Source organism: Monodelphis domestica, chromosome 4 (assembly GCF_027887165.1).
Source record: "Monodelphis domestica isolate mMonDom1 chromosome 4, mMonDom1.pri, whole genome shotgun sequence".
Taxonomy (NCBI): Eukaryota; Metazoa; Chordata; class Mammalia; order Didelphimorphia; family Didelphidae; genus Monodelphis; species Monodelphis domestica.
Genome location: NC_077230.1, coordinates 2527994 through 2554845, shown reverse-complemented (window position 1 = coordinate 2554845; position 26852 = coordinate 2527994). Strand labels below are relative to the sequence as shown.

The window sequence follows — 26852 nt, the reverse complement described above, 5'->3', positions numbered from 1 at the left end:
GTGTGTGTGTGTGTGTGTGTGTGTGTGTGTGTGTCACTATATCTTCTGCAAAGTGACAGTCTTCTTTCCTCATTGCCAATTCGAATTCCTTCAATGTCTTTATTTCTTATTATTACTAAACCTACTGTTTCTAGTATAATATTAAATAGTAGTGACGATGTCAGGCTTAGTTACCTCTCTCCTGATCATATTGGGAAGGAGTCCAGTCTATCTCCATTACAAATAATACTTGATAATGGTTTTAGATAAATGCCCTTTACCGCCTTAAGGAAAGTCTCATCTATTCCAATGATTTCTTATATTTTTATGGGGAATGGGTATTACATTTTGTTAAATTTTTGGCATTTTCTACATCTATTGAGGTAATTATATATTTTTGTTGATATTGAAATTGATATTGTTAATAATGCCGATAGTTTTCCTAATATCGAACCATCCCTGCATTACTTATATGTAAAATCCATCCTATCATAATATATGATTCTTGTGATTTAATACTGTATTCTTGCTATATTTTTTGTAATTTTACATCAATATTCATTAGAGAGATGGGTCTATATTTTTCTTTCTCTGTTTTAGGTCTTCCTGGTTTAGGTATAAGTACCATATTTATGGAATAAAAGGAATTTGAAAGAATTCATTCTTCTCCTGTTTTTCCAAACAATTTATGTAGTATTGGAGTTAATTATTCTTTGAATGTTTGCCAGAATTCACTTGTGAATCCATATGACCATAGACTGTTTTTTTCAGAGAATTCTTTGACAGTTTGTTTAATTTTTTCTGGTAACTGGGTTAAGTATTCTTTTTTCTCTTTTTTTAATCCGAGCAGTTTATATTTATGGAGATATTCATCTACTTCACTTAATTTGTAAAATTTATTGATATATGGTTTGAGAAAATAACTCCTAACAATGGCTATAATTTCTTCTTCATTGGATATGATTTCACCTTTTCATTTTTGACAGATATTTTTCTTTTTAATTTTTTCCTAGTCATATAAGATTTTCTAAAATTTATTTATTTATTTAGAATATTTTTCCATGGTTACATGAGTCATTTTATTTCCCCTCTTCCCTCCTTCCTCCCTGAGCTGACAAGCAATTCCACTGGGTTATACATGTATCATTGTTCAAAACTATTTTCATATTATTAATATTTGCAATTGAGTGATCATTTAAAGTAAAAATCCCCAATCATTTACCCACCAAATCATGTAATCAATCACATGTTTGTCTTCTGCATTTCTACTCCAACAGTTCTTTCTCTGGATGTGGATAGTAGTCTTTCTCATACTGGTGCTAGTAGAGAAGTCCATTACATTTGATTGTGTCACAGTGTATCAGTCTCTGTGTACAACATTCTCCTAGTTCTGCTCCTTTTGCTCTGCATCAATTCCTTGAGGTTGTTCCAGTTCACATATAAATCCTCCAGTTCATCATTCCTTTCAGCACAATAGTATTCCATCATCATCAGATACCACAATATGTTCCGCCATTCCCCAATCAATGAACATCCCCTCATTTTCCAATTTGTTTTTTGCCACTACAAAGAGTATGGCTATAAATATTTTTGTACACTTTTTTCCTTATTATCTCTTTTGGGTACAAATCTAGCAGGGGTATTGCTAGATCAAAGGGTAGGCCATTTTTTAAATCCATTTGGACATAGTTCCAAATTGCTTTCCAGAATGGTTGGATCAATTCACAGCTCCATCAGCAATGCATTAGTGTCCCAAGTTTGCCACAATCCCTCCAAAATTTATTATTTTCCTTTACTGTCATATTGGCCAATCTGCTATGTGTAACATGGTACCTCAGAGTTGTTTTGATTTGCATTCTATATTCAAGAGAGATTTAGAATTTTTTTTCACATGATTATTCATAGCTTTGATTTCTTCATCTGAAAACTGCCTATTCATGTCCCTTGACAATTTACCAATTTGAGAATGGATTGATTTCTTGTATAATTAACTTAGCTCCTTATAAATTTGAGAAATTAAACCTTTTTCAGAAGTTTTTGTTATAAAGATTTCTTTCCCAACTTGTTGCTTCCTTTCTAATTTGGTTTGTATTGGTTTTGTTTGTACAAAAACTTTTTTATTTAATGTAATCAAAATTATTCCTTTTACATTTTGTAATGTTTTCTATCTCTTGCTTAGTTTTAGTCTTAAATTATTTTTCTTTCCCATAGATCTGACAAGTATACTATTCTATGATCAACTTATTTACTTATAATTTTCCTCTTCATATTTAAGCACCATTCTAAATTTATCTTGGTTTAAGGTGTGAAATATTGATTTAAATCCATCTGTTTTTCAATTTTCCTAGCTGTTGTTTTCCATAAATCTTTGGATTTATCGTACACTATCTTGTTTAGGTCATTTACCCCAAATCTATTCCATTGATCCATCCTTCTCTCTCTTAGCCAGTACCATATTGTTTTGATAATCACTACTTTATAGTACAGTTTAAGATCTGGTACAGCTAGGCTTCTATACTTCACTTTTTTTTCATTAGTTTCCTTGATATTCTTGAACTTTTGTTTTTCCAGTTGAACTTCATTATATTTTTTCCAACTTGTATGAAAAAGTTTCTTGGTAATTTGATAGGGCACTAAATAGCTAAGTTAATGGGGGTAGGATTATCATTTTCATTATATTAGTTCATCCTACCCTGATCATTATTTTTTTTTCAAATTATTTAGATCTGGTTTTAATTGTGTGGAAAGTGTTTTGTAGTTGTGTTCATATAATTCCTATATTTGTCTTGGCAAATATCTTATCTAGGGTGATTTTAAATGGAATTTCTTGTATTTGTTCTTTGACACATTCATTCTTTGAAATAAAATTAGTTTCCAACTAATGTTTAGTCTTTTTGCTGCCCTTTATTGAATATAATTTTATGGCATTATTATCTGGAAAGGATGAATTTAATAATTCTGCTTTTCTACATTTGTTTGTGAGAGTTTGGGGCCCTATTTTTTTGAAGGTGCCACGTATTGCTGAGAAATATATATATACATATCTATCTATCTATCTATCTATATCTATCTATATCTATATTCCTTTCTGTTCTCATTCAGTTTCCTCTAGATATGATAGAAGGTTTTCAAATTTTTACTTATCTCTTTAACTTCTTTTTTGTTTATTTTTGACTGGTTTTATCTACTTCAGAAAAGGGAAGGTTGAGGTCCCCCACTATTAAAATTTTACTGTCTATTTCCTCCTGTAACTTAGATAAATGTTTCTTTAGGAATGTGGATGTTATACCATTAGGTGCATATATGATTAATATTTGTATTGTTTCATTGTTTATGGTATCTTTTATCAAAATGTAATTTCCTTCCTTATCTTTTGATTAGATCCATTTTTACTTTTGCTTTGTCTGAGATCTTGATTACTCCCCCTGTTTTTAATTGTAATTTGGCTGAAGCATAATTTTTTTTTTTGCTTTAACTCCTTGCTTTTACTTTAGGTGTGTCTCTGCTTTAAATGTTTTTCTTTTAAATAGTACATTTTGGGATTTTGGTTTTAATACACTGTCATATTATTCCCTTTTATGTCTGAGTTCATTCCATTCAACTTCAAAGTTATGGCTAGTAATTATGTATTTCCCTTCATCTTATTTTCCCCATTTACCCCCTTTTGCTGTCTCTCTGTCTCTCTCTGTCTCTCTGTCTCTCTTTCCCTCCCCTCAACCTCTTTTCCTCACTCCTGACTCTGCCACCCCCACCTGTCTCTCTCTTTCTCTCTCTTCACTCTTCCCCTGTTTTCAACTTCTTTGCTTCTGACCATTGCCTTCCTCAGTTTACCCTGCTCTTTTACCAAACCCTCTCTAATTCCCTTTTCTCTCCTACTTCCCTATAGGGTAAGGTCACTATAACTGGCTGAGTGTGGGTGTTATTCCTACTTTGAGTTGATTCCTTTGAAAGCAAAGTTCAAGCAGTGCCCATCACACAAATCTCTATATTCTCCTCCACTCTATTGACTCTTGGGCCCCAATTTCATGTGAAATAATTTGCCCCTTTAAAACTTCCCTTTTCTCATCTCCCTGTGTGTTCCTCTTTCCCAATCCTTTATATTTTTTGGATGTCCACCCATCCTATTGAAATTAACTCCCTACTTGTTTCTATCCTAATAATGATGAAGTTCTTAAGTATCTTAGGTACTTTAAGTATTTTGAATATTTCAAGTACCTTTTATGATTCAATATATTTATATATTATCATATGCTTTTAGTATCTTAAATTACCTTATCATGTACCTTTTTGCTTCTCTTGAATATCAAATTTGATCATCATTTTATTTTTAGCACTGGGTTTTGTTTTTGTTTTTTGTTTTTTTAAATCGGGAATACTTGGAAGTCCTCTACTTCATTAAATATCATTTTTTACCCTTAGAGGATTTTGCTCAGTTTCACTGAGTCTGTGATTCTTGTTTATAGACCTAGATATTTTGCCTTTTGGAAAATTGTGGTGTTATAAGATTGGAGTTTAAGAGAGAGAGTAGGATCCAATATTTAGATGTGGGTATCATCTGCAGAGGAATTATTACTAAAGTTCACAAAAAGTTATAAAGTCATCAAATAAAAAATATGGAAGACCAAATGTTTCTAGAAAGAGTCTTAGGGTTCACAAGTCATGGGTGGGATATAATAAATGATTTTGTAATGGAGATTAAGAATGATAGACAGGTAAAAGGAGAACAAGAAGTATTACAAAAACCCAGAAAGGAGAAGGTATATAGGGAGGAATCAATAGTGTCAAATAATGCATAGAGGTCAAGAAGGATGAAGATGAAGATTCCCTAAAATGACTATCTATAGTACCTCATTGAAGTGGAGACACAACACTTAGTGCTCAACTGAGCATAGGCTGTTGAATACTGAGATGGCTTTGAGTATTGTCATATAAACTAGGGAGACTCTGTCTGCTTTTATAAGACAATTATTGGTGCTGAAGGCTAATCACAAACAAGTTGGTAACTTCATGATGTTTCATCAGTATATGCACAACCTTTAGTCTAGTCCCAACCCCAAATTATGGGCTTACATTTGATAGGATCTGTGAGGTTGATCCTAAAGTCTTTTTTACTTTGATACATTGAAGTTACTTCAAGAAAGTCTCAAACCATATAATTGATTTATGTCTTGATTTCCCAAAATATGGGTAACTGGCACCAGTTCCCATGAAAAGAAGAAAATTAACAAAGTGTTGGCCTTTTTTCCCTTAACAAAAAAAAATTCTATATAGAAAGTATTTTTAGGAGTGTAATAACAGATACTGAGATATATTTTTAAAAATAAAATTACCTATAACCTTTGAAGAGAATTGAACTTGAGGAAGCATTTGGAGAAACTCTTTAACAGTTTAGTGCCTTAGTGGCAATATTATGGAACACATGTCAGAGGGGGCACTCAGAGCTCTCTCCATGAACACACCTATCATTGTCCCAGCACAGAGTTCATTGAAGTTTGTTACTAGAAAGCCAAAGGGATTCAGGGCTGGGCTGTTCCCCTCCCCTTCTCCACACATGCCTGAGGACATCACCTGCCCCTCTAAAAGGTTCACCATCACTGTTAAAAAAATTAAAATTTAAATAAAGCTTTAAGGTTTCCAAAATGCTTTACATATATGCTAATTTTAGCCTTCTCTAAGGGTTCTCCATAGTCCCTCCCAGATTTGTAGTTTTCTTCTATGATTCATAGTCCCCCTGCCCTCCATGTAAACATATTTTGGGACTACTGATTAATGATTTTTTTCAATCAGAGATTCATTATTCAAATAATTTACCAATGGTTTATCAACAGGACACTGCTAAGGAACTATGTGGTTTATCCTCTTCTTTCACTAAGGAAAATATGGCATTAGGAAATATTTTTTCTCTCTATAGAAATTTCAATCTACAATCTCTAGAACTTTGCAAAATGTATAAAGCAACCCTGAAAAACATCAGTACTCAAGTTGTCTCCTTTATCTTATTTGTGGTTCAAATTCCAGGATCATACTTTAAGGGAATGAAAATACCCATTTTCTCATATAAGATGTTAGTATTCATGAACATTTTGCATGAACATGCAGACCATGTGGGAATGCACATGTGAGCATATCATGTTCTTATTAAGGAAATAACTGAACCGATTGCTGATATCTATGGGACTCACTTTCAAGATCTCTCTTTTCAACCTACTTAGCATGCACAAAAGTTTATGTGCCTTTGTCTCAAGCTCACTTACTTTTCCAAGGTTGGGGAAAAACTATACTAGGTTCCACCCTCTACAAGAAGCATACCCATTCCAGTGTAAGCTAGTTTATCTTCTAATCAGAGAAAGGCAAAAAGGAAATCTTGGAGAAGGAATTAGTTGGTTTCTAAGCTCAATTTTTTAGACCATGGACAATGACTCCTTTAGCAAGTGTATTAGACTCCTTCTAAGTCCAAGTAAATCAATTGTTCTTAGAAGTAGATGTTGTCACTGGAAACAAATTAAGATCTCATCACATTTCAGTGTTCACCTCTACATTCTCCAAGGGAAGATATCTCCAAATAAAGAATGCAAAAGCCTTACCCATTTCATACTGAACAATGGACCTTAAGATATTGAATGGTCCCAGTTCAGGTGGGACTAGTCGACCTAATCAAATGTTAAGTACTCTTTTGTCCTAGTAGTTTCTCCCATGGTATCCAAGTTCTCTCCCAGGTAGCTAAATCCTTGGCTAGACTTTTCCCTTTTGTATCCATTGTAAGTCATCAGCCTTTTCTGGATAATCCTGTCTGGGATTCCTCATTTCCTTGTAGCCATGGTAATGTCAATCAATCATACTTCCCAGTCTTTAGTTCCCCAAATGGTATAACAGTTTCCTAAGTTCTATTGTTCTTTGGAGCATCTTCTAACTCATTGATCCTCCCAAGAGATGTTGTTCCCAGAGTCCTAGGGTTTTGACTGTGTAGTTTTGGGCACCTGGCTCTGCCATAGTGGCTGGTCATTGAACCTCTCTTTCCTGGTTAAAGACTTGGTTTTTCCATCTATTTTAGTAGTTTGTTTTTTTTTCCAAGTTGGCACATATATAAACACTTACCTATTTATTAGTATTCTAAGTGTTAAATTCTTTTCCAGTAAACAACAAATGAACACCCAACTGGAGGAGCTCATTTTGGATATAAATTTTAAAAAACGACAGCTAAAGGAGCAAATAAAGGAGTTGACAGTGAGTCTTCTGCATTCAAAAGCAACAAGAAATATAATTCCATGAGGTAGTTAGCTACCTAATAGAAGAACTTGCAAACCACTTTGGAATCGTTGCCAAGAAAACCCCAACTGTCATCACAGTCATACATGACTAACAGTACTGCCCAACAACATTGCAATACTCACAAAACATCTGTAAATAAAAGACCTTTTGAAAGTGACTTCAGCTTTTGCCATATCTGCTGCTGAAGATCAAAAAATAGAGAAATTCTTCGAAGAATTACTAAGACTTTCCAAAATAAAGTGTGCAGTACTGTTGTTGAACCAAAGTTCCTGCCTGAAACAAAGCTTCATCTTTTTGAACACTAATATTCACCTGGCAATTCTGTATAACTATGACTCATGGCGAAGAACGGTCTCTGGAGACATAAATTTCAGAATCAACCAAAAGTCAAACGAAAGGCACATGCTGTGCCTGAACACGTCTCAGCATATTTCCAAGAAGATTAACATAGAGAAAAGTGATGCCACCAGAGAGCTCTGGTCTATGACTAGAAAATAAGATTGCCTAGTGATGGAGGCAGAGCAGTGAGTAAAATAATGGAATATACATCCATCCTTTGTTTCTTAACAGCTATACACCTTTGACTCTCTGGAGGATACATGAGAAAAGTCCCAGAGGGCATCAGGGCATTCCTGGTGTACTCTCTGAGTCACTGAGGAATATATTTGTATTAACAAACATGGCTCCACAAAAGAACCATTAACATTGCCCTACCAATCACTTTTTTTTCTCTTTTCCTTTTTTCAGCAACTAGGTAAAGAGAATACTATAACGCAGAAATGTAATTCAAAGGTATAATTTTCCAAACTGTCTACTTACATACGGTGGCTTTGCTTTCGCTATTTTCCAATGTGCTTTCACATCAGCAAATATTAAGCTTTTAAGGTCAACAAGGCAGATATTACCATCATCACTTTTATAACTGAGGAAACTAAAGCTTAAAGTAGTGAAATGGCTTGGAAAAGGGTACTTTGCTAGTGACGGGCAAGCCCACGCTTTCTGATTCCAGCCTTTGGTTCCCTGTACTGTATACATTATCTCTTGTTGAAAAGACAACCCCTTGCCCCAACCCTAGACAGACTCCGTTATCTCGTAACGTCATCCTGCTCTTAACCAATAGCTACCTTTTCCGCTCACAATGCTATTTATTATCAGAATATGAATATACACAGACTCCTCACAGTTACATCAAATGCCTACTAGAATACTTCAGACAGATACAAGAAAGGCTATTTAATTAGGCCTAATCTATTTGCCTTTGTCTCCTTTCTTTAGATTTTATTAAGTATCTCTTCTTAGTTCGTGTGTGCCCCCAACATGCTAAGTGCTGCATAATTAGAATCTTCTCCCCAGGATCCCATTTCCCTTCTCCTGCTATGCCCTTATGTTGCAGAGATAGAGTCTGGGTGTGCCCCATCCCCTTTGTCTCTTTTCACCTGGTTGCGTGCGGCTGGGCAAGTGGGCTTTATGTCAGCCAGGAGAATGTACACATGTGGGTTTACCTTTTGTTAGACAATTCGGTTTGAAATCCTGTTTCTTTTAGTTTGATTCTCTTTCTGTTTAAAGTGATTTTTAATAAACTTGATAAAATATAACACTTGGATATTCCTTTAAATCTCCCAGTGCTGTGCAACACAGGGAAGTACGGAAACGATCCTATTATCAATGTGTTGGGAATATGAAGGTAAAACTGAAACAGTTCCTTCTCTCAAGGAACTTAATTTCTTGCTTCCTCTTTATTGTAACAGAAATAAACATTCTCATTCAACTTCAAGAACACCTTGAACCAATCAGCAATGTGGAACAACAGAAATAAAATTTAGGATGACACCCTACCTGAGACAAGTGAGACGGTGTCTTTCTCCCATGAGACAACAGTGATATATGCCTCCACAGAGGAGGAGATAATGCACTTGAAGACAGCTACATTGCCTCTCATGGTTTTCTGGTCCTCCACACGGACTGTATAGGGTTCCCGTAAAACTAGAGAAAAAAAATATTACTCTCATGGATATACGTTCTGGATAGCATTGACAGCTCTAATAGTTTTCTTATTGGCAAAACTTTTGTGAGTATTTTTAACCCTCTTTTTAAGGAAAAACGCCTTTTCAAATTAAAAAAAACAAACAAAATATTTTCACATCTTCCATCCTTAAACTTCAAAATATTAACTCTTAAAAATTATCTCCTGTGTGTACTTGAGAAGAGTAACTTAATTGTCAATTTATCTGCCTCTGGACACATTCTAACATTTTGAGGTGGAAAACAATGATTTAGATACGACTAGTTCTTACGAAAAGGCAATAATAAAAGTAAATTAATAATTGTTATTATTCACATTCTGAGAATTAGATATGAAGGAATAGTTTGCAACACAAGATGTCTTGATTTTATTTAAAGAAATGTCGAACTTTGAAATTTTGGACAATGAAAATTGCTTCCAGCCATCCATAAGAAAACGACTTTTTAAACTGTTTATGTGAGGACCATACAATGAAAACGCAAAAATATTTTTGTGGATTATGAGGCCAACTTATAATTCTAAGGAAATAAAGCTGGTTAGTGAATGTTAACTCATGAACTCCTCCAAATGGCAGTAGAGGCAAACTGTCTGGTCCAGCAGGACATAAAAGACAGCTTTTAAAAGATAGTTTTAACTAAACATTGACATGGGCACTGTACCCCAGAAACCCAGGGGAGCTATTGTCAGGGGAACTCCCTCGTTGTTTTTCCTGACTCTGAGCCTAAAAACACCCAATGACCCCTCTAGGGTCCTGACATGACTATCTTCCTTTGATCGTCCTCTAGATGGACAGAAAGATGCACCTTCAGACCACACCTCGATCCTATCAGACATCTGTTTGTCCCCTAAAACTAAGGAATCTTTATGTCCCCAGTATGATCACCCCACCTCATGACTGAGTGACTAACTGTTGTAAAGAATGTATAAAATCCCCAGAACCGATGTCATCTGGGGGACAGCCTCTCCATCCATGCTGTCCCCATGGGGGAAACAGCCTTTCCTCTCATGCTGTCCTCCCAGGAAACTGCTCCTCATCTTGCTGTTCCACCTTGCTATCCTCCTGGCCACTCTCAACATTACATTCTAAATTAATAAATCTCTTTTTGTTTTAAGCTAAGTTTTGGAGTCATTGCATCCTTGCAAAAGTTACCCTTCCCGAACCCCAAAGGGCATCCTTCGGTGCCCACATGACTCTTTATAGTTATATACTATCCAGAATACGTTATTAAAAGTTTTTCTTAAATATGAGATTTTTATTTTGTTACTACCTTTTCTCTATGCTCTGTTATATTCACCAGCAATTATTCATGTTCTGCTCTGAGTCCTGCTCCTTAGCAAATTAATTCATCCTAACTCTGCCACTAGCTAGGTATATGACCTTGAGTAAGTCGTATAAATCCTCTGGGTGTCTATGTGAAAATTGGAGAAAAATAGATGTGAAATTAGGAGAAAATTGACCTCTATCTCTCTAAAATTCTGTAATTTTTATTCACCCTTTGAAATACTTTTCCCAATTAAATTTTATTTCTTTCAAACAGCAAAAATCTCCCTCATTACTTTCTCATTCCAACTTCCCCACAACGGACAATAAAAGAAAAAACATTATAGTCATGTAGAGTCAATCAAATCAAATTTCTATATTAGCCACATCCACATTTTTTGTGTCCTTCTACACTCTATTTCATCTCTTCATCAGGACATTGTAGCAGGATTTGTCATCAGTGCTCTGAAATTATGGTTAATACCAGGAGAGGTTCCAAATCTTTCAATATTGTTTACTTAACCACCATGTTTTCATTGTTTAAATTGATTGCTTTATTTTGATCACTTTACTCTGTGTTAGTTCACAAAAGTCTTCCTAATCCTACTCTAAGACCTTCTCTTTCATCATTTCTTAAATTCATATAATAACCCATTGCTTTTATATACCATAACTTGTTTATTCATTTTCCAATCAAGAGGGCATCCTTTAGATTTCCATTGGCTTCCACTTCAAAAAGAGCTATAAATATTTGTGTTTGTGCTTAGGGTTTACTTTGTATAATCACTACCTTAACATACTTTCTCTCCCTTTAACTTCCCCTTCTTTCTTCTTCCCTTTCCCTTATAGTTCCCTATTGAGAGAAATGCATTTCTGTACCCAATTTGGTATGTGTATATCCTCCTTATTGGCATAGATATGTACTTATACATTATCATTATATGAGATAATTTGCCCTCTCTTTTCCCTTCCCCCTTCCCCAATGGATTTCTCTTCTCTTTTTATTCATCTCAATACCATCTACCAAGAAATAATACAACCACTCCCAAACCTGGTCTACTTAGATTCCCTCTATAATTCCTGTTGATGTGTTCAGAGTGAATACCTGGATCACTTCCCCAAAGCAGAATGTAAGCCGTTTATCTTTTTTTTCATGTTTTAATGTTATTCATCCATTTTTACCTTTTTGTGTTTCTCTTCTCTGCTATATTTGAAATTGAATTAAGGAAGTAAAGGGGAGAAGCACAGCAAAGTACCTGGGAGATCATTAATAAAAGGAGAAATAAAAGTGATCTTTTTGTTGCAGAAACACTGGACAGAAAGCGCACAGGCAAGGGTTTAGGAGAAAATACCAAAAGCATGGCATGTGCTATAGTTAGCAATGAGGAACTTTAATTATATAAAGATTTGCTGGAGCATTACTTCTCTCTTCCTGCCAAAAGAAGCACAGCTAATATTACCATAGGAGTAATTTATTCTTTAGAAGTTGAAGAAAACAACAAATGTTATACCTATTTTGGGTCTGTTTCTTTCCCATCAGGAAAACTTCATTCCACTGAAGTGAAAGTGATGGGAATCTCAAGAAGTGAACAGTCTCCTCATCTGTGATAGAAGAGAAGAGAATATGTGCATGTAGCCTGGTATGTACCATGTATTTGTAAAAAGCCTATCTTAGAGGCTTCAGAGGAAAGAAAGGAAATACCGTTAGAGTAAAATATTTCAGAGGAAGTTAGCACAGGAGTCATAGGAGATGTCCAAGAATGAATTCTGAATACACTATAGAAAGTCATTCTTATGGATCTGAAGAATATCAGAAGCTCATCTATCTATCTATCTATCTATCTATCTATCTGTCTGTCTGTCTATCCGTCTATCTATCCATCTATCTATCTATCTATCTATCTATCTATCTATCTATCTATCTATCTATCTATCTATCTATCTGTCTGTCTGTCTGTCTATATGTCTGTCTGTCTATCTATCTATCTATCTGTCTGTCTGCCTATCCATCTATCCATCTATCTATCTATCTATTTATCTATCTATCTATCTACCTACCTGTCTGTCTATCTATCTATCCATCCATCCATCTATCCATCCATCCATCTATCTATCTATCTATCTATCTATCTATCTGTCTGTCTGTCTGTCTGTCTGTCTATGTATCTGTCTGTCCATCTGTCTGTCTGTGTCTGTCTATCTGTCTATCTATCTATCTATCTATCTATCTATCTGTCTGTCTGTCTGTCTATGTATCTGTCTGTCTGTGTCTGTCTATCTGTCTATCTATCTATCTGTCTATCTATCTATCTATCTGTCTGTCTGTCTATGTATCTGTCTGTCTGTCCGTCTGTCTGTCTGTCTGTCTATCTATCTATCTATCTATCTGTCTGTCTGTCTGTCTGTCTATGTATCTGTCTGTCCATCTGTCTGTCTGTGTCTGTCTATCTGTCTATCTATCTATCTATCTATCTATCTATCTGTCTGTCTGTCTGTCTATCCATCTATCTATCTATCTATCTATCTATCTATCTATCTACCTACCTGTCTATCTATCTATCTATCCATCCATCCATCCATCCATCCATCCATCCATCTATCTATCTATCTATCTGTCTGTCTGTCTGTCTCTCTATACATAGACATGGGTATATATATGTATACATACATATATACATACAGAATATAGAAGTAAGATCAGGCAATAAAAATGAATATAAAGATATAGAGCAGTGGTTCTCAACCTCTCAATTTGTAGCAATGAGAATACATAATGCATATCAGGCATTTACATTCTGAATCATAACTGTAGCAAAATTGCAATTTTGAAGTAGCCACCAAAATCATTTTTTGGTTTGGTGTCACTACAACATGAGGAACTGTATTGCGGGGTCATGGCATTAGAAAGGTTTAGAACCACTGATATAGAGGGTTCAAAGGGCTCATTTCCAGGAAAAGCTAAGTATATGTAAGGTAAAATTTTAACTAATATAACTATGGTAGAAATGTATTTCCTTAGAAGAAGGGGGTTTCCTAGCTGACTTGATAGTAATTCCTAATTCCTGAACAGGGATGACAAAGATGACAGTCCCTGTGAGAGAAGGGGCAAATTCTTCCATGCAGTCTTTAAAGGGGGAAAAGATGCCATGTAATTCCACTAATATTACTCTCAGGGCATTAAATAGGTGGCAATTAAGTTGGTGAGTTATGGAATAATGAGTAGGTGTCAGTATTAATTTAGATTCCAAGATAGATTGCATGTAAGATATTTGATTCTACCAAAAGGAAGAGGAAAAAAGAGGAAAAGTCTAGGACAGTGATGGCAAACCTATTAGAGATGGAGTTCAAAACCCTGCCCCTACCCTATCCCCCCAGAGTGCCATTCCACCCTCCCAGAGACCCAGTGCCATGCCCTGTCCCCATGCCCTGTGCCTTTACCCCCTCCTTCATCTTACCCACCTCCTTTACCCACACAGGGGATAGAGGAAGCAGTCCCATTGGGATGCTAGGCAGGAGGTTGGGTGATGAGAGGAGCACATGGAGAGGGGAAGAGAGTGGCCCCAAACACTATGCTCCTTTCCAGCTATGTATCATACTGTGAGCTATGATTCCCTTAAACCTAGCTCTTCTTCAATCCCACAATAATCACTTTTGTCACAGACTCAATAGGCTGCCATCTGCACTGTACCCTCTTGCATCATATGAGTCCCAACCCACCTCAGCACCTTACTCCAGATAGGAGGAGGAAGCACTCTCATTGGGCTGCTGGGCAGGGTGGGTAAAGTGAGGAAGATCCTCAGGTGCTTGGAGAGAGGGAATGGAACAGCTCTGCCCCAAATCCCTCTGACTTTCTAGTAAAAAAAGAAATGATTATAGGCATACCCACAGAGAGGGCTCTGCCAACATTTTCTGGCACATGTGCCACAGGCTTGCTATAACAGGTCTAGGATTTTTGACTTTTGTCTGCTTCATTTTTATTCTTTGTTTTTTAATGGTAACCTTTTCAGGGAGGGAGAGATGTAAAAACAAAACAAAACAAAAAAAAAACTTCTCTTCCCTTTGCTACTGGCTATTACAAAAGGACTGGCCAGTAAAAACATTAAAAGTATTTAAATAGTGAAAGGTGATCTAGAATATGTTTACAATCTTCATAATATAGGAGTGTTATATAATAGAACAAAGGTTCCGTTCCCTTTTTGGCAAAAGAGATTCGTTTTCCCTAAAAGGCAACAAAGTATTCTTGAATATTGATTTCTCATTGCATCACTTGATGCAACCTCAATTTTCCTAACATTGGAGAGCCATATAATAAAACAGGGGTTCCCTTCTTTCTCAGCAAAAGAGATTAATTTCCCCTAAAATGTAACAAAGTATTCTGGAGTACTGAGTGCTTATTGTAACACTTGACACAACTTCATGTCTAGTTTAGAGCTTAAGAACAATTAACCACGAGTTGTGAACTGATCAAAGCATTCTGAAGAGCAATCTGAAACTGTACCTACAGGACTCTAAAATTGTGTGCACCCTCTCATCCAGCAATAGCAATATTAAATCTGTATCCTAAAGAAATTTTTAAAAATGAAAAGAACTATATGTTCAAAATATTGATAGCACCTCTTTTTTGGCGGCAAAGACTTAGAAATTGAGAGGATGCTCATCAATCAGGGATGACCACTTGGCTGAACAAATTGTGGTATATAATTGTGATGGAATACTACTGTGCCATAGCACAATAATAATAAATGAGGAACAAAACGCTTTCAGGAAATCCTGAAATGATGAACCTTGTTCACAGTAACAGCAATATGATATAATGATCAATCATGAATGATCAGAAGGATTTACTATTTAAAATATCATCCACCTCCAAAAAAAGAACTGATCAGAGCATATTATTTTTACCTTTTTTCCCTTTTTGTTGTTGTTGTGCTTCCCCCCCCACACACACAAAATGATTCATATGGAAATAAGTTTTTTAGGACAGAACATGTATAATCTATATGAATTTGCTTGCTAATTCAGGGTGCGGCACAGAGGGAGATAATATGGAACTTAATTTTTTAAATAAATGTTAAAATGTTTTTACAGGTTGTTGGAAAAATTGAATATTAAAGCTATATATGTACTCCTATGTGTATATGGGGGTTTTTTGACTTGGTAGTTGACAAAAGATCTCATACCACCATTTCTATATGGAAAACATTTTGGCTTCCCCTACTGAATCTGTGCCATATCTTTATTAGGACAAAGTGGATCTCCTTTTTAAACTGTTCAATAATTTGTGATGTCTCATTTTGTTCTCTCATTAAATCTGAACTAACAGAATTCTAATTCTAGACCTGCCCCTAATACCTGTGTCCCTTATCTTCCAGTTCCTACTGCTGAGCTCTCCCATCTGCTAATACCTTTGAAATTCTGTATCTACTAGAAAGAAACAAAAATCTTAATTTCTTCTTTCCACCACAAAACCAAGCCAGGGGTTCATACATTAGTACCTGTATTAACCTGTGATGTTAATCTTACTTAAATGTAATTTTTTGTCTTTTTGTATTATATTTTTTAATTTCATTTAATTAGTCAATTTAGAACATTTTTCCCCTGGATACAAGAATCATATTCTTTCCTTCCCTCCCTGGAAGCCACTCCCATAGGCAACGCACAATTCCCCTGGGTATTACATGGGTCCTTGATCAGAACCCATTTCCATGTTGTTGATGTTTGCACCAGGATGATCATTTAGAGTCTCCATCCCCAGCCATATCCCTGGACCCATGTGATCAAGTAGGTGTTTTAAATATAATTTTTTAATTAGAAAATTGAGATGGATTTTTAAAAAATACACTAGAGTGTTCCTATACTCTAGTTTTAATAGCCCATCTGAAATAAAGTCACGGAAGAGTTTAATTCTTAGGCGTTTTTATGTCCTTTCTTTTAGGCACAGTTCTTTTCTGGTTCTCTTGAAGATGTCCCTGTGAAGGTCTGAGAAAGCATTCATGTTATGAAGATCAAAAAGAGGTGGTAGAAATGGCCAGCTAGCACAATTGATAATAGTCTATAACAAAGAAGCACAAACAGAAATTCAGAAGCATTCCACGTTTTATGCACGTGTGGCAATTTATTCAACTACCATTGCCACAATTCTAGCCGAAATTAGAGCTATCGCTATCTTCCAGTAGCTTTTTAGAGGACATAAGAATAATGATTATCTTATTTGTCGTCTTTTTGTACTAAGTGAGGAGTTTATTTGTTTATCTGATGGTTCAGAAACAGCATGGTGTAATGGATGAAGGGCTTTCTTTAAAATCTGAACTTTATGGGAAATGGTTTCCCTCTGACACATAGTAGTTATGTGAACATGCCAAAGTGATCTAATTTCTCATTTACACACTCAAACTCCTTGGGGCTCTTAGTGACAGATAAGTTACTCATCTGTGCGGGGAGAGGTGATTTCGAAGCCAGAAACTGTTTATAAGACCAATAAAATCTCAAGGATGAAGAGGAAAAAAATTAACAGATCATGCATTCTACTGATACTCTCCCAAAATCAACTAAGAAAGATTCCCCCCTACACACACACACACTGCTTTCCCTGACCCCACTATGCCAATCTTATAGGAGGCACAAATAAGAATCACAGATATAGAGTATGGGTAGTCATGAATGAGTGGCCATCTTCATCACTGGAAAAAATACCCAGAATGATGAGCTCACACATCCATTTGAATATTCATTATTTGCCACACTTGGTTTTCTCTCTGTATTTATAAGATATACATATGCAAATCTATGCACATATACTTATTCATAAATAGATATGTGCTTTTTATATCAGTCTATATCATCTAGAAAGTTTCATTCTGAAGACTTATCCTGATGTGTAGATAATTTTGGAATCTTTAAGGCCCTGCTATAGCACAGCATAAACGACATCTCCTACCCAGCTGAAAAGAATTTGAATATAGTCCTATGAGAGGAAGTATGTCTTTTACCAAAAACCTAGCAGAAAAATGGAGAGTCTCATTATTAGATCAACTAGTGGGTGGCAATGTTTTTAATGACAACAACTACGAGGGACACAACATGAATTTATAGAAAGGGAAAATTATAATATTGAAATGATATATCCATGAAATGTGAATGTATATATGCCTATTTATCTGTATCTCTACTTCTCAAATATTGCTGAGGATAAGATTTCCCTTTTTCTTTTTTTCTGTTGTTTTCTGTTTTGTTTTAAGTAGAAGAAAACTTTGCTTTGGTTTATAATTCAACTTAAAAAATGACCAGCTTTCATATTCACATAGCAAGCAGTTCATGAAATTTAATATTTTTGTTTCATTTTAGGGTTGCCAGTTCAATTTCAGTTGCTAATATTGACATGGCACTGTACCCCCAGAAACTCAGGCAAACTATTGTCAGGGAAACTCCCTCGCTCCCTTACATCCTTGTGACATCAGCCTAAAAACATCCAATGACCCCTCTAGGGTCCTGAGATGATTGTCCTCCTTTGATCGTCCTCTAGATGTAAGATGGACAGAGAGATGCACCTCCAGGCTACACCTTGATCCTATCAGCCTACATTTCAGACATCTGTTTGTTCCCCAAAACTAAGGAATCTTTATGCCTCCAGGCAGACCCCAGTCAGATGACCACCTCACCCCACCAAATGCCTGGGTGACTAACACTCTCTGTTATAAAAAGTATAAAATCCCCAGAACTGATGTCCTCATGCAAGGACAGGTTTTCCATCCATGCTGTCCTCTTGGGGGAACAGCCTTTCCTTTCATGCTGTCCTCCCAAGAACTGCTCCCCCTCTTGCTGTCCCACCTTGCTATCCTCCTGGCCACTCTCAACATTACCTCCTAAACTAGTAAATTTCTCTTTTTGTTTTTAAGCTAAGTTTTGGAATCTTGCATGCTTGCAAAAGGTATCCTTCCCGAACCCCAGTGGTGCACCTCTTCGCCCCCATAACAATATCTTACCTAATTAGTACTCTGAATTTAAAAAAAACTTATGAAATATGATAAAATGATGAACAAACCCTACATATCACTGGTATTCAGCAATGACTAATTTTTAACTTGCTTCTCAGAATCCAAAGTTATCAATTGTCAACATGGAACCTAGAAACCCCAAACTGGTGGCCTAGTGGGATCTGGTGAACCCCAGGTTTCAGAACTAGCTTGTAGGTTGGAGACCCCAAAGTTTGTCCTTATTCCCTGTTCCCATGAGAATCCACCCTGAAGGGAATCCCAGGCTAGCAGTTTCAGACTGAGTGGGGGACCCTCAGGGAAATGACAATCCTAATTGGGTGGGACTGAGTATGTGCTAAGGACCCTCTTTGTTTTAGGTAGTCTCCCCTATGGTATCTGACCCTTTCCCAAGAAGAACCACACCTGGGCAGGAACCATCCTTTAGTATTTACTGTAAGTAGCCCCTTCTCTTACACCCCAACCTCTAGCTATGATTCCTTTCCCAAGCTTGATTGTATCCTGTCAGTGTAGTTTAAATACTCCCATTTTCTTAGTAACTATGGTAATCTTTCCCTGCTCCTGGTTTTCCCCCAACTGGTACAGAGGTTCCCCAAATTCTTTTGTTCCTTGGAGTCCTCATCTATCATGGTGCCACTCCCAGGGGTCAACGTCCAGAGTGGCCAGAGTTCAATCCTCAGACTCTCTGTCACTGAACCCCTTTCCCTTGAATAAAGAGTGATTTTGACTATTTAACAGTTCTGCATTTTTCCCCAGTCAACACTATCCTTAGTCATACATTTTTAAAAATAGCTTATAGAATAGGAGATGAATAGTTGTTCTTACCAGCCTTAATGTGGACATCCTGGCTTCTGATTTTCCCTGAAGGATTTTCAGCTGTGCAATAGTAAGTGTTATCATGGATTAAGGTACTAAAGCTTGAAGGAGGGAAGGGGAAAATTTGGAGAGTGCCATTGAGGTGGACGTGGCGGATCCCTGGAACATCGTAGATCTCCTCGCCCGTTGCTAGGTACCATCTGAGTGTCACAGGTGGGATCCCTGCTGCAGGACAGGGAACCAACGTCCCTGTGGTGCTTGCAAATACTACCTCTTGCAAAGATGCATTGACAAAATAGAGACTGGAGTGTAGATCTTCACTGAAAACTGAAAAGGAAAAAAAAGGAAAATAAAATATATATCCTTAGGCCTTTAACTGAGGACAATTTTGATACTCTCTACAATGAAAGACTTGTGGATTCAATGTTCCTGACATTTCTCATTTGTCTACTTGTCTACAATTGCTTGGCTATGGCAACATGGAATCTAGGAACTCCAAACTTGTGGCCTAGTGGGATCTAGTGAACCCCAGGTTTCAGGACTAGCTTCTAGGTTGGAGACTCCAAAATTTGTACCTGTTCCCTGTTTCCCTGGGAATCCACTCTGAAGGGAATCCCAGGCTAGCAGTTTCAGACTGAGTGGGGGCCCCTCTGGGGAATGACAATCCTAGTTGGGTGGTACTAATCATATGCTAAGGACCCTCTTAGTCTTAGGTAGTCTCCCCTATTGTGTCGGAGACCTTTTCCCACACCTGGGCAGGGACCATCCTTTAGTATCCATTGTAAGCAGCCATTTCCCTTACACTCTAGCCTCTAGCTATGATTCCTTTCCCAAGCTTGATTGTATCCTGTCAGTGTATTTTGAACACTCCCATTTTTTTTTGTAGCTTTGTAGCTTTAGTGATGTCAGTCATCTTTCCCTGCCCCTGGATTTCCACCAAATGATATAGAAGTTCCCCAAATTTTTTTGTTCCTTGGGATTGTCCAATCTAGTGCGGTTGGCTTTCCCAAGGGTCAGTGTCCAGAGTGGCCAGAGTTCAATCCTCAGACTCTGTGAAGTCCTGGGGGGCACAGCTCTGTGTCAAGGCCTACTATTGCTTTGAACTCCTTTCCCTTGATTAAAGAGTGATTTTTTTTTTAACCCTTACCTTCTGTCTTGGAGTCAATATTGTGTATTGGCTCTAAGGCAGAAGAGTGGTAAGGGCTAGGCAATGGGGGTCAAGTGACTTGCCCAGGGTCACACAGCTGGGAAGTGGCTGAGGCTAGATTTGAACCTAGGACCTCCCATCTCTAGGCCTGACTCTCAATCCACTGAGCTACCCAGATGCCCCCTGATTAAAGAGTGATTTTAACTATTTAATAGTTCTGTGGTTTTTTCCAGTTCATACTATTAACTTCCAAGAATTGGGCATTCCATATTCTCTATTTATCTTCATTCAGAATATCCCCCACACTAAGAATATACTGCCTCTTCACCTATGCATATTAGAATCTTAACTTCTTCAAAGCTTACATCATTTGAAACATCCTACATGATCTTTCATAATCCTCTTAATTGTATCTCTCAAATTACCTTGAATTTCCTCAACTATGTTTATGTTATATCCTCTCCAGTAGAATTCAAGCTCTTTGAAGACAGACACTACTTATTTGACCTTTGCATAACATAAACACTCATTGAATTAATTAAAAGATATTGTGATAAAACATAAAACATTTAAAATGAAACTATTGCAGAATAATAATTATAAAATTCAAGGACACAGATTACTACTAGATAATTAGAGATCAGGATTGTTTTGCCTTTTAAGTTCATATACCATAATACGTTTTTCTGATTTTTAATGGCAGTTTATATAAAGAATTCAAAGGAAAGATTTAAAAAATCAAAAGCAAAAATGTAGATATGTAAAAAATTACTATTAAATGAAACTGTTGACAAATATGAAACACACATCAGTAAACCAAACTCTTATGTCAGATACGTAGAAAATAAAATGAAATTCTTTGTTGGTCTTGTGCAAATTGTATAAAAGGTAAAAATAATTATTGTATTTGACTTAAAGGAAATACACACAAAGATTCACATAAATATAGAAGATATTGCAGTTAGAAGGGTAGAATGTAGAATGAGGGCAGAACTCTATTTTGAATCCTCATTTTTAGACAGAAATTAGAATGACAAAGTTCTATTTCTTAGACGCTCATTTTTAGCAAGTAATATGTTAAGACTTAGGATTCTTCCTTCTGATCAGAAGTGAGTGCTAACTCCTTCAGCAGCCTTTCTTAGCAAGAGGAACATCTTCTGCAAATGGGCTTGAATACCTGAAAACATATTACCTTGAGATTTAGTTAAGTTCTAGTTACTTAGACTAATCTCAGTAAAAAACATAGTTACTTTTAACAAGATGGTGTCCATCACATATATCATTTGAAGAAGGTCAACATTTTAAAAAAAATTGAACACCATTGGGAGCAGCTGGGTTGTTCAGTGGATTGAGAGCCAGGCCTAGAGACAGGAGGTCCTGGGTTCAAATATGACCTCAGACACTTCCTAGCTATGTGACCCTGGACAAGTCACAACTCCCATTGCCTAACCATTACCACTCTTCTGCCTTGGAACCAACACATAGTATTAATTCCAAGACAGAAAGTAAAGGTTGTTTGTTTTTTTTTAAGTTTATTTATTTTTTAATTAATTTAGAATATTTTTTCCATGGTTACATGAATCATGTTCTTCTACTCCCCTCCTCCCAAACCCCTCCTGTAGCCAACCAGCATTTCCACTGGGTTTTATATGTGCCATTGATCAAGACCTATTTTGCACTAGAGTGATAGTTTAGAGTCTATATCCCCATAGAAATATGTGATCATGCAGTTGTTTTTCTTCTGTGTTTCTACACCCACAGTTCTTTCTGTGAATTTAGATAATGTTCTTTCTCATAAGTCCCTCAGAAGTGTCCTGGATCATTGCATTGCTGCTAGTTGAGAAGTCTATTATATTCATGTGTACCACAGTGTATCAGTCTCTGTGTACAATGTTCTCCTGGTTCTGCTCCTCTCACTTTGCATCACTTCCTGGAGGTCATTCCAGTCTCCATGGAATTCCTCCACTTTATTATTCCTTTTTGCACAATAATATTCCATCACCAATATATACCACAATTTGTTCAGCCATTCCCCAATTGAAGCAAATCCCCTCATTTTCCAAAATTTTGCCAACACAAAGAGCACAGCTATGAATGTTCTTGTACATGTCTTTTTCCTTATTATCTCCATGGGGTATAAACCCAGCAGTGGTATGGCTGGATCAAAGGGCAGACAGTCTTTTAAAACCCTTTGGGCATAGTTCCAAATTGCTTTCCAGAATGGTTGGATCAATTCACAACTCCACCAGCAGTTTATTAATGTCCCAAGTTTGCTATATCCCCTCCAAAATTTATTATTTTCCTTTGCTGTCATGTTAGGTTGGTGATTGGCTTGCTTATTTGTACAATTGATTTACATCCTTATGAATTTGAATGATTAGACCTTTGTCAGAGGTTTTTGTTATAAATATTTTCCCAATTTGTTGCTTCCCTTCTAATTTTGGATGTATTGGGTTTGTCTATACAATTTTTTTTTATTTAATGTAATCAAAATTATTGATTTTACATTTTGTAATATTCTCTATCTCTTGCTTGGTCTTAAAATCTTTCCTTTCCCATAGATCTGACATGTAAACTATTCTATGTTCACCAAATTTACTTATAATTTTCTTTTTTATATTGAAGTCATTCACCCAATTTGAATTTAGCTTGGTGTAGAGTGTAAAATGTTTGATCTAAACTCAATCTCTCCCATAATGTTTTCCAATTTTCCCAGCAGTTTTTACCAAATAGTGAGTTCTTGTCCCAAAAGCTGGGATCTCTGAATTTATCACAGTCTGTCTTGTTGAGGTCACTTACTCCAAGTCTATTCCACTGATCCTCCATTCTGTCTCTTAGTACCATATTGTTTTGATAGTACAGTTACATATCATCTGCAAAGACTGATAGCTTTGGTTCCTCATTACCTATTTTAATACCTTCAATTTCTTTTTCTTCTCTAATTACTACTGTTAGTAGAGGTGATAATATGCATTCTTGTTTCAATCCTGATCTTATTGGGAAGGCTTCTAATTTATCTCCAGATATGCTTGCAGATGATGTTTGCTGATGGTTTTAGATATATACTCTTTATTATTTTTAGAAAAGGCCCTTCTGTTCCTCTACTTCCTAGTGTTTTCAATAGGAATAAATGTTGTATTTTGTCAAAGGCTTTTTCCGTATCTATTGAGATAATAATGTGATTTTTGTTGGTTTGCTTGTTGATATATATGGTCAATTATGTGAATAGTTTTCCTAATGTTGAACCATCCATGCATTCCTGGTATAAATTTCTACCTTATCATAATGAATAATCCTCATCATCACTTGATGGAGTCTTTTTTGCTAGTATTCTATTTAAGATTTTTGCATTTATTTTCATTAAGGAGATTGATTTGTAGTTTTCTTTCTTTGTTTTTGACCTGCCTGGCTTTGGAATCAGTACCATATTTGTGTCATAAAAGGAATTTGGTAGAACTATTTTTTTGTTTATTATGTCAAATAGTTTGTATAGTATTGGGTGTAGCTGTTCTTTGAATGTTTGATAGAATTCACTTGTGAATCCATAAGACCCTGGGGATTTTTTCTTAGGGAATTCTTTGATGAATTCTTTGCTCAATTTCTTTTTATGATACGGGATTGTTTAAGTATTCTATTTCTTTTTCTGTTAATATAGGCAATTTATATTTTTGTAAGTATTCATCAATAACACCTAGATTGCCATATTTGTTGCCATATAACTGGACAAAATCATTTTTAATTATTGCCTTAATTTCCTCTTCATTAGAGGCGAGGTCTCTTTTCATCTTTGATACTGTTAATTTGGTTTTCTTCTTTCCTTCTTTTATTAGATTAACCAACACTTTATCTATTTTATTTATTTTTTCAAAGTACCAGCTTCTATTCTTATTTATTCATTCAATAGTTCTTTCACTTTCAATTTTATTAATTTCTCCTTTAATTTTTATGATTTCTAATTTAGTTTTTATCAAGAGATTTTTAATTTGTTCTCTTTCTCTTTTTATTTTTTTTTAATTCCCATGCCCAATTCATTGACCTCCTCTCTCTCTGATTTGTTAACATATGCACTCAGGGATATAAATTTACCCCTGATTACTGCTTTGGATGCATCCCATAGATTTTGATAAGATGTCTGTTCATTACCATTCTCTTCAATGAAATTATTGTTTCTATGATTTTTCTTCAACCAATTTTGGAGAATCATATTATTTAATTTCCAACTAATTTTTAATTTGCCTCTCTATGCACCCTTACTAATGTATAAGTGGAAATATTCAACCCCAGGACTCTGTTCCCCAGAATTCCTTTTGTATTTCCGAGCATTCTTTTCCCTTCATTCATATGTATCTTTACCAGATTGTTTATAACTTTCCAGAACTCCTCCCTCTTTTTCCTCTTTCTGGAGATCATGGGTTGAGTGTTAGCTCCTTTTTAACTCTAGTTTTTATTTTAATAAATCTTATAAATAGAATACACAACCTGTGAATTCTTAAGGACCAGGTGAAGTATAAATCCCTCTCCCACCTGACCCACATGGATTTCCAACCTGCCCTAGCCATTTTTCAACAGGAGTGAAGCAAACCTGGGCTATTCAGCTTCATCCCCTTCTAGTTTCCAAGCAGTTTCTAAACTAGTTTCTAACTAGTTTCTAGTTATAGTGGGGGGCTGGCCCTCAGCCCTCCCATGAAAGGAAAGATAGAAGGTTGACCTTGAGGGAAGGATTGGAGCCAAGGAGATGGATAAGGAAGCAGGCAGACACATGTAATATTTAACAAATGAGCTCCACAGAATAAGCTCAGCTACTTAGCCTTCACTAGGACCTGAACCAGTTAAGTAGCTTCAAATCAACATACGGGAGTAAGCAATGAACATGGAGATTAGCTGAAAGAAAAGCCACAATCCCTTACAGCCTGAGCTGCAGGTACAGATCAGTCCGGCTTGAAGAGAGGAGATCAAGAAAGAAATCACCAGTTCCTTAGAGCTGGTACTCTAAGCATGAACCGCTTGAGGATAAGAGATTGAGGAGGAAAGGTCTTTCAGAAAGAGCGAGAGAGATAGAGAGATAGAGAGGGAGGAAGTCAAAGTTGGGCTTGGCCAGAGGCCAAGCTCCAGGAAAGACAGAGACAGGTGAGGGGTGATAAGGTAAAGAGAGCTGGCTCTCTGTGGAGCTCTTATTTATTATTATTGAGATGCAAATGTACACAATACATATTGATGAATTACATAGTGGATTGCCATTGGTCAATTGTAAATTACGACAAGGTATAGGTGTGGTTTGTCTCAGCCAGGTGAGCAGAAAGAAACCTAATTTCGTGCCCAAACCTGGGGGATGCTGGGAACAAGGGTCAAAGGTTTTACTTGCCATGCGCAGGACTGAGCATGTGTTCTCCTAAGACAATCTTTACATTTTAACTATTTCCCTTGTCCATAGATAGGTGTGGACTACTACACTAATTTCTTTAGCTGACCCTTGGCTCCTGGCTTGCAAATCAGGATTTTTTCACAGCAAGGGGACTCCCTGCCATTTTTTCCCCTTTACACCCTACAACCCAACATAAAAGATAGGGAAGTTAGCCCAAATCAACAGATTTCAACTCAAAATTTTGGGGAATAAACCTGATTTTTTTCTCTTGACCCAGAACACCAAGGAGTACTTTGTCTCTCATATGCAAATAAGCTATTGTTTCCCTAGCAGATTTGCTTCTAGGGAGGAGGTGAAAGAACAATACTCTCCCATGCCTCCTAAGTAATTCCTTTACCTTCCAGGCAAGGGTTATTTTTTGTTTACCCTGTAAATAAAATCCATTCCACTTTTTTTTAGGAATAATGCTATTAGGTAGCATGCTTGAAACTATGAAACAAGAGTTTGAGTTGTAAGAGCTGACATGCTTAAGCTGGTTCTCTTTAATTCTTTTCCTGGGAGTTTTTATTTTCATTGGATATTTCCCACTTTATTTACTTCTCATTAAGAATATACAGGAACAAGTTAGGCTACTTAAATTCTAGAACAAACTGGAATATTTTGGCAAAGTTTTGAAAATCTTAAATACTCTCAACACACAGAATGGCAGTTCTGCCCAGTGTGTGTATGAGGAACTCCAGAGGGGTGACAAAAGAAATGCAAATGGATGATAAATACTGGGGAGGGGAATGAATCTTAAAGACATATGGAAGTTTATTGCTTGCTAACTATTTTGAGTTCATTCCCCCTCCATAAAATAGAAGAAATCTATTGGAATTGGATAAAAAGGATGTTTTAATTCACAGCCTGTGCCCTGTCAATGATTCTTTTATTTTACTGATTGCTTTAAGGGTTACTTTTTTTTAAAGTACATATATTAATCTAATCAATATATTCTGTTACAT

General features: G+C 36.2%; 1 protein-coding gene across 4 annotated transcripts in view; it reads right to left on the bottom strand.

Annotated features, from left to right (window-relative positions):
* DSCAM (DS cell adhesion molecule) overlaps positions 1–26852 on the bottom strand; it is an 829709-nt gene that overhangs the window by 680197 nt on the left and 122660 nt on the right. For all 4 annotated transcript variants that reach the window (XM_056825955.1, XM_056825956.1, XM_007493072.2 and 1 more), the window contains 2 exons: positions 19349–19666; positions 9085–9231 (listed from right to left, as the gene is read on the bottom strand). In XM_056825955.1, the coding sequence (XP_056681933.1) occupies positions 9085–9231; positions 19349–19666 (465 nt within the window). The remainder of the gene's footprint in view (positions 1–9084; positions 9232–19348; positions 19667–26852) is intronic.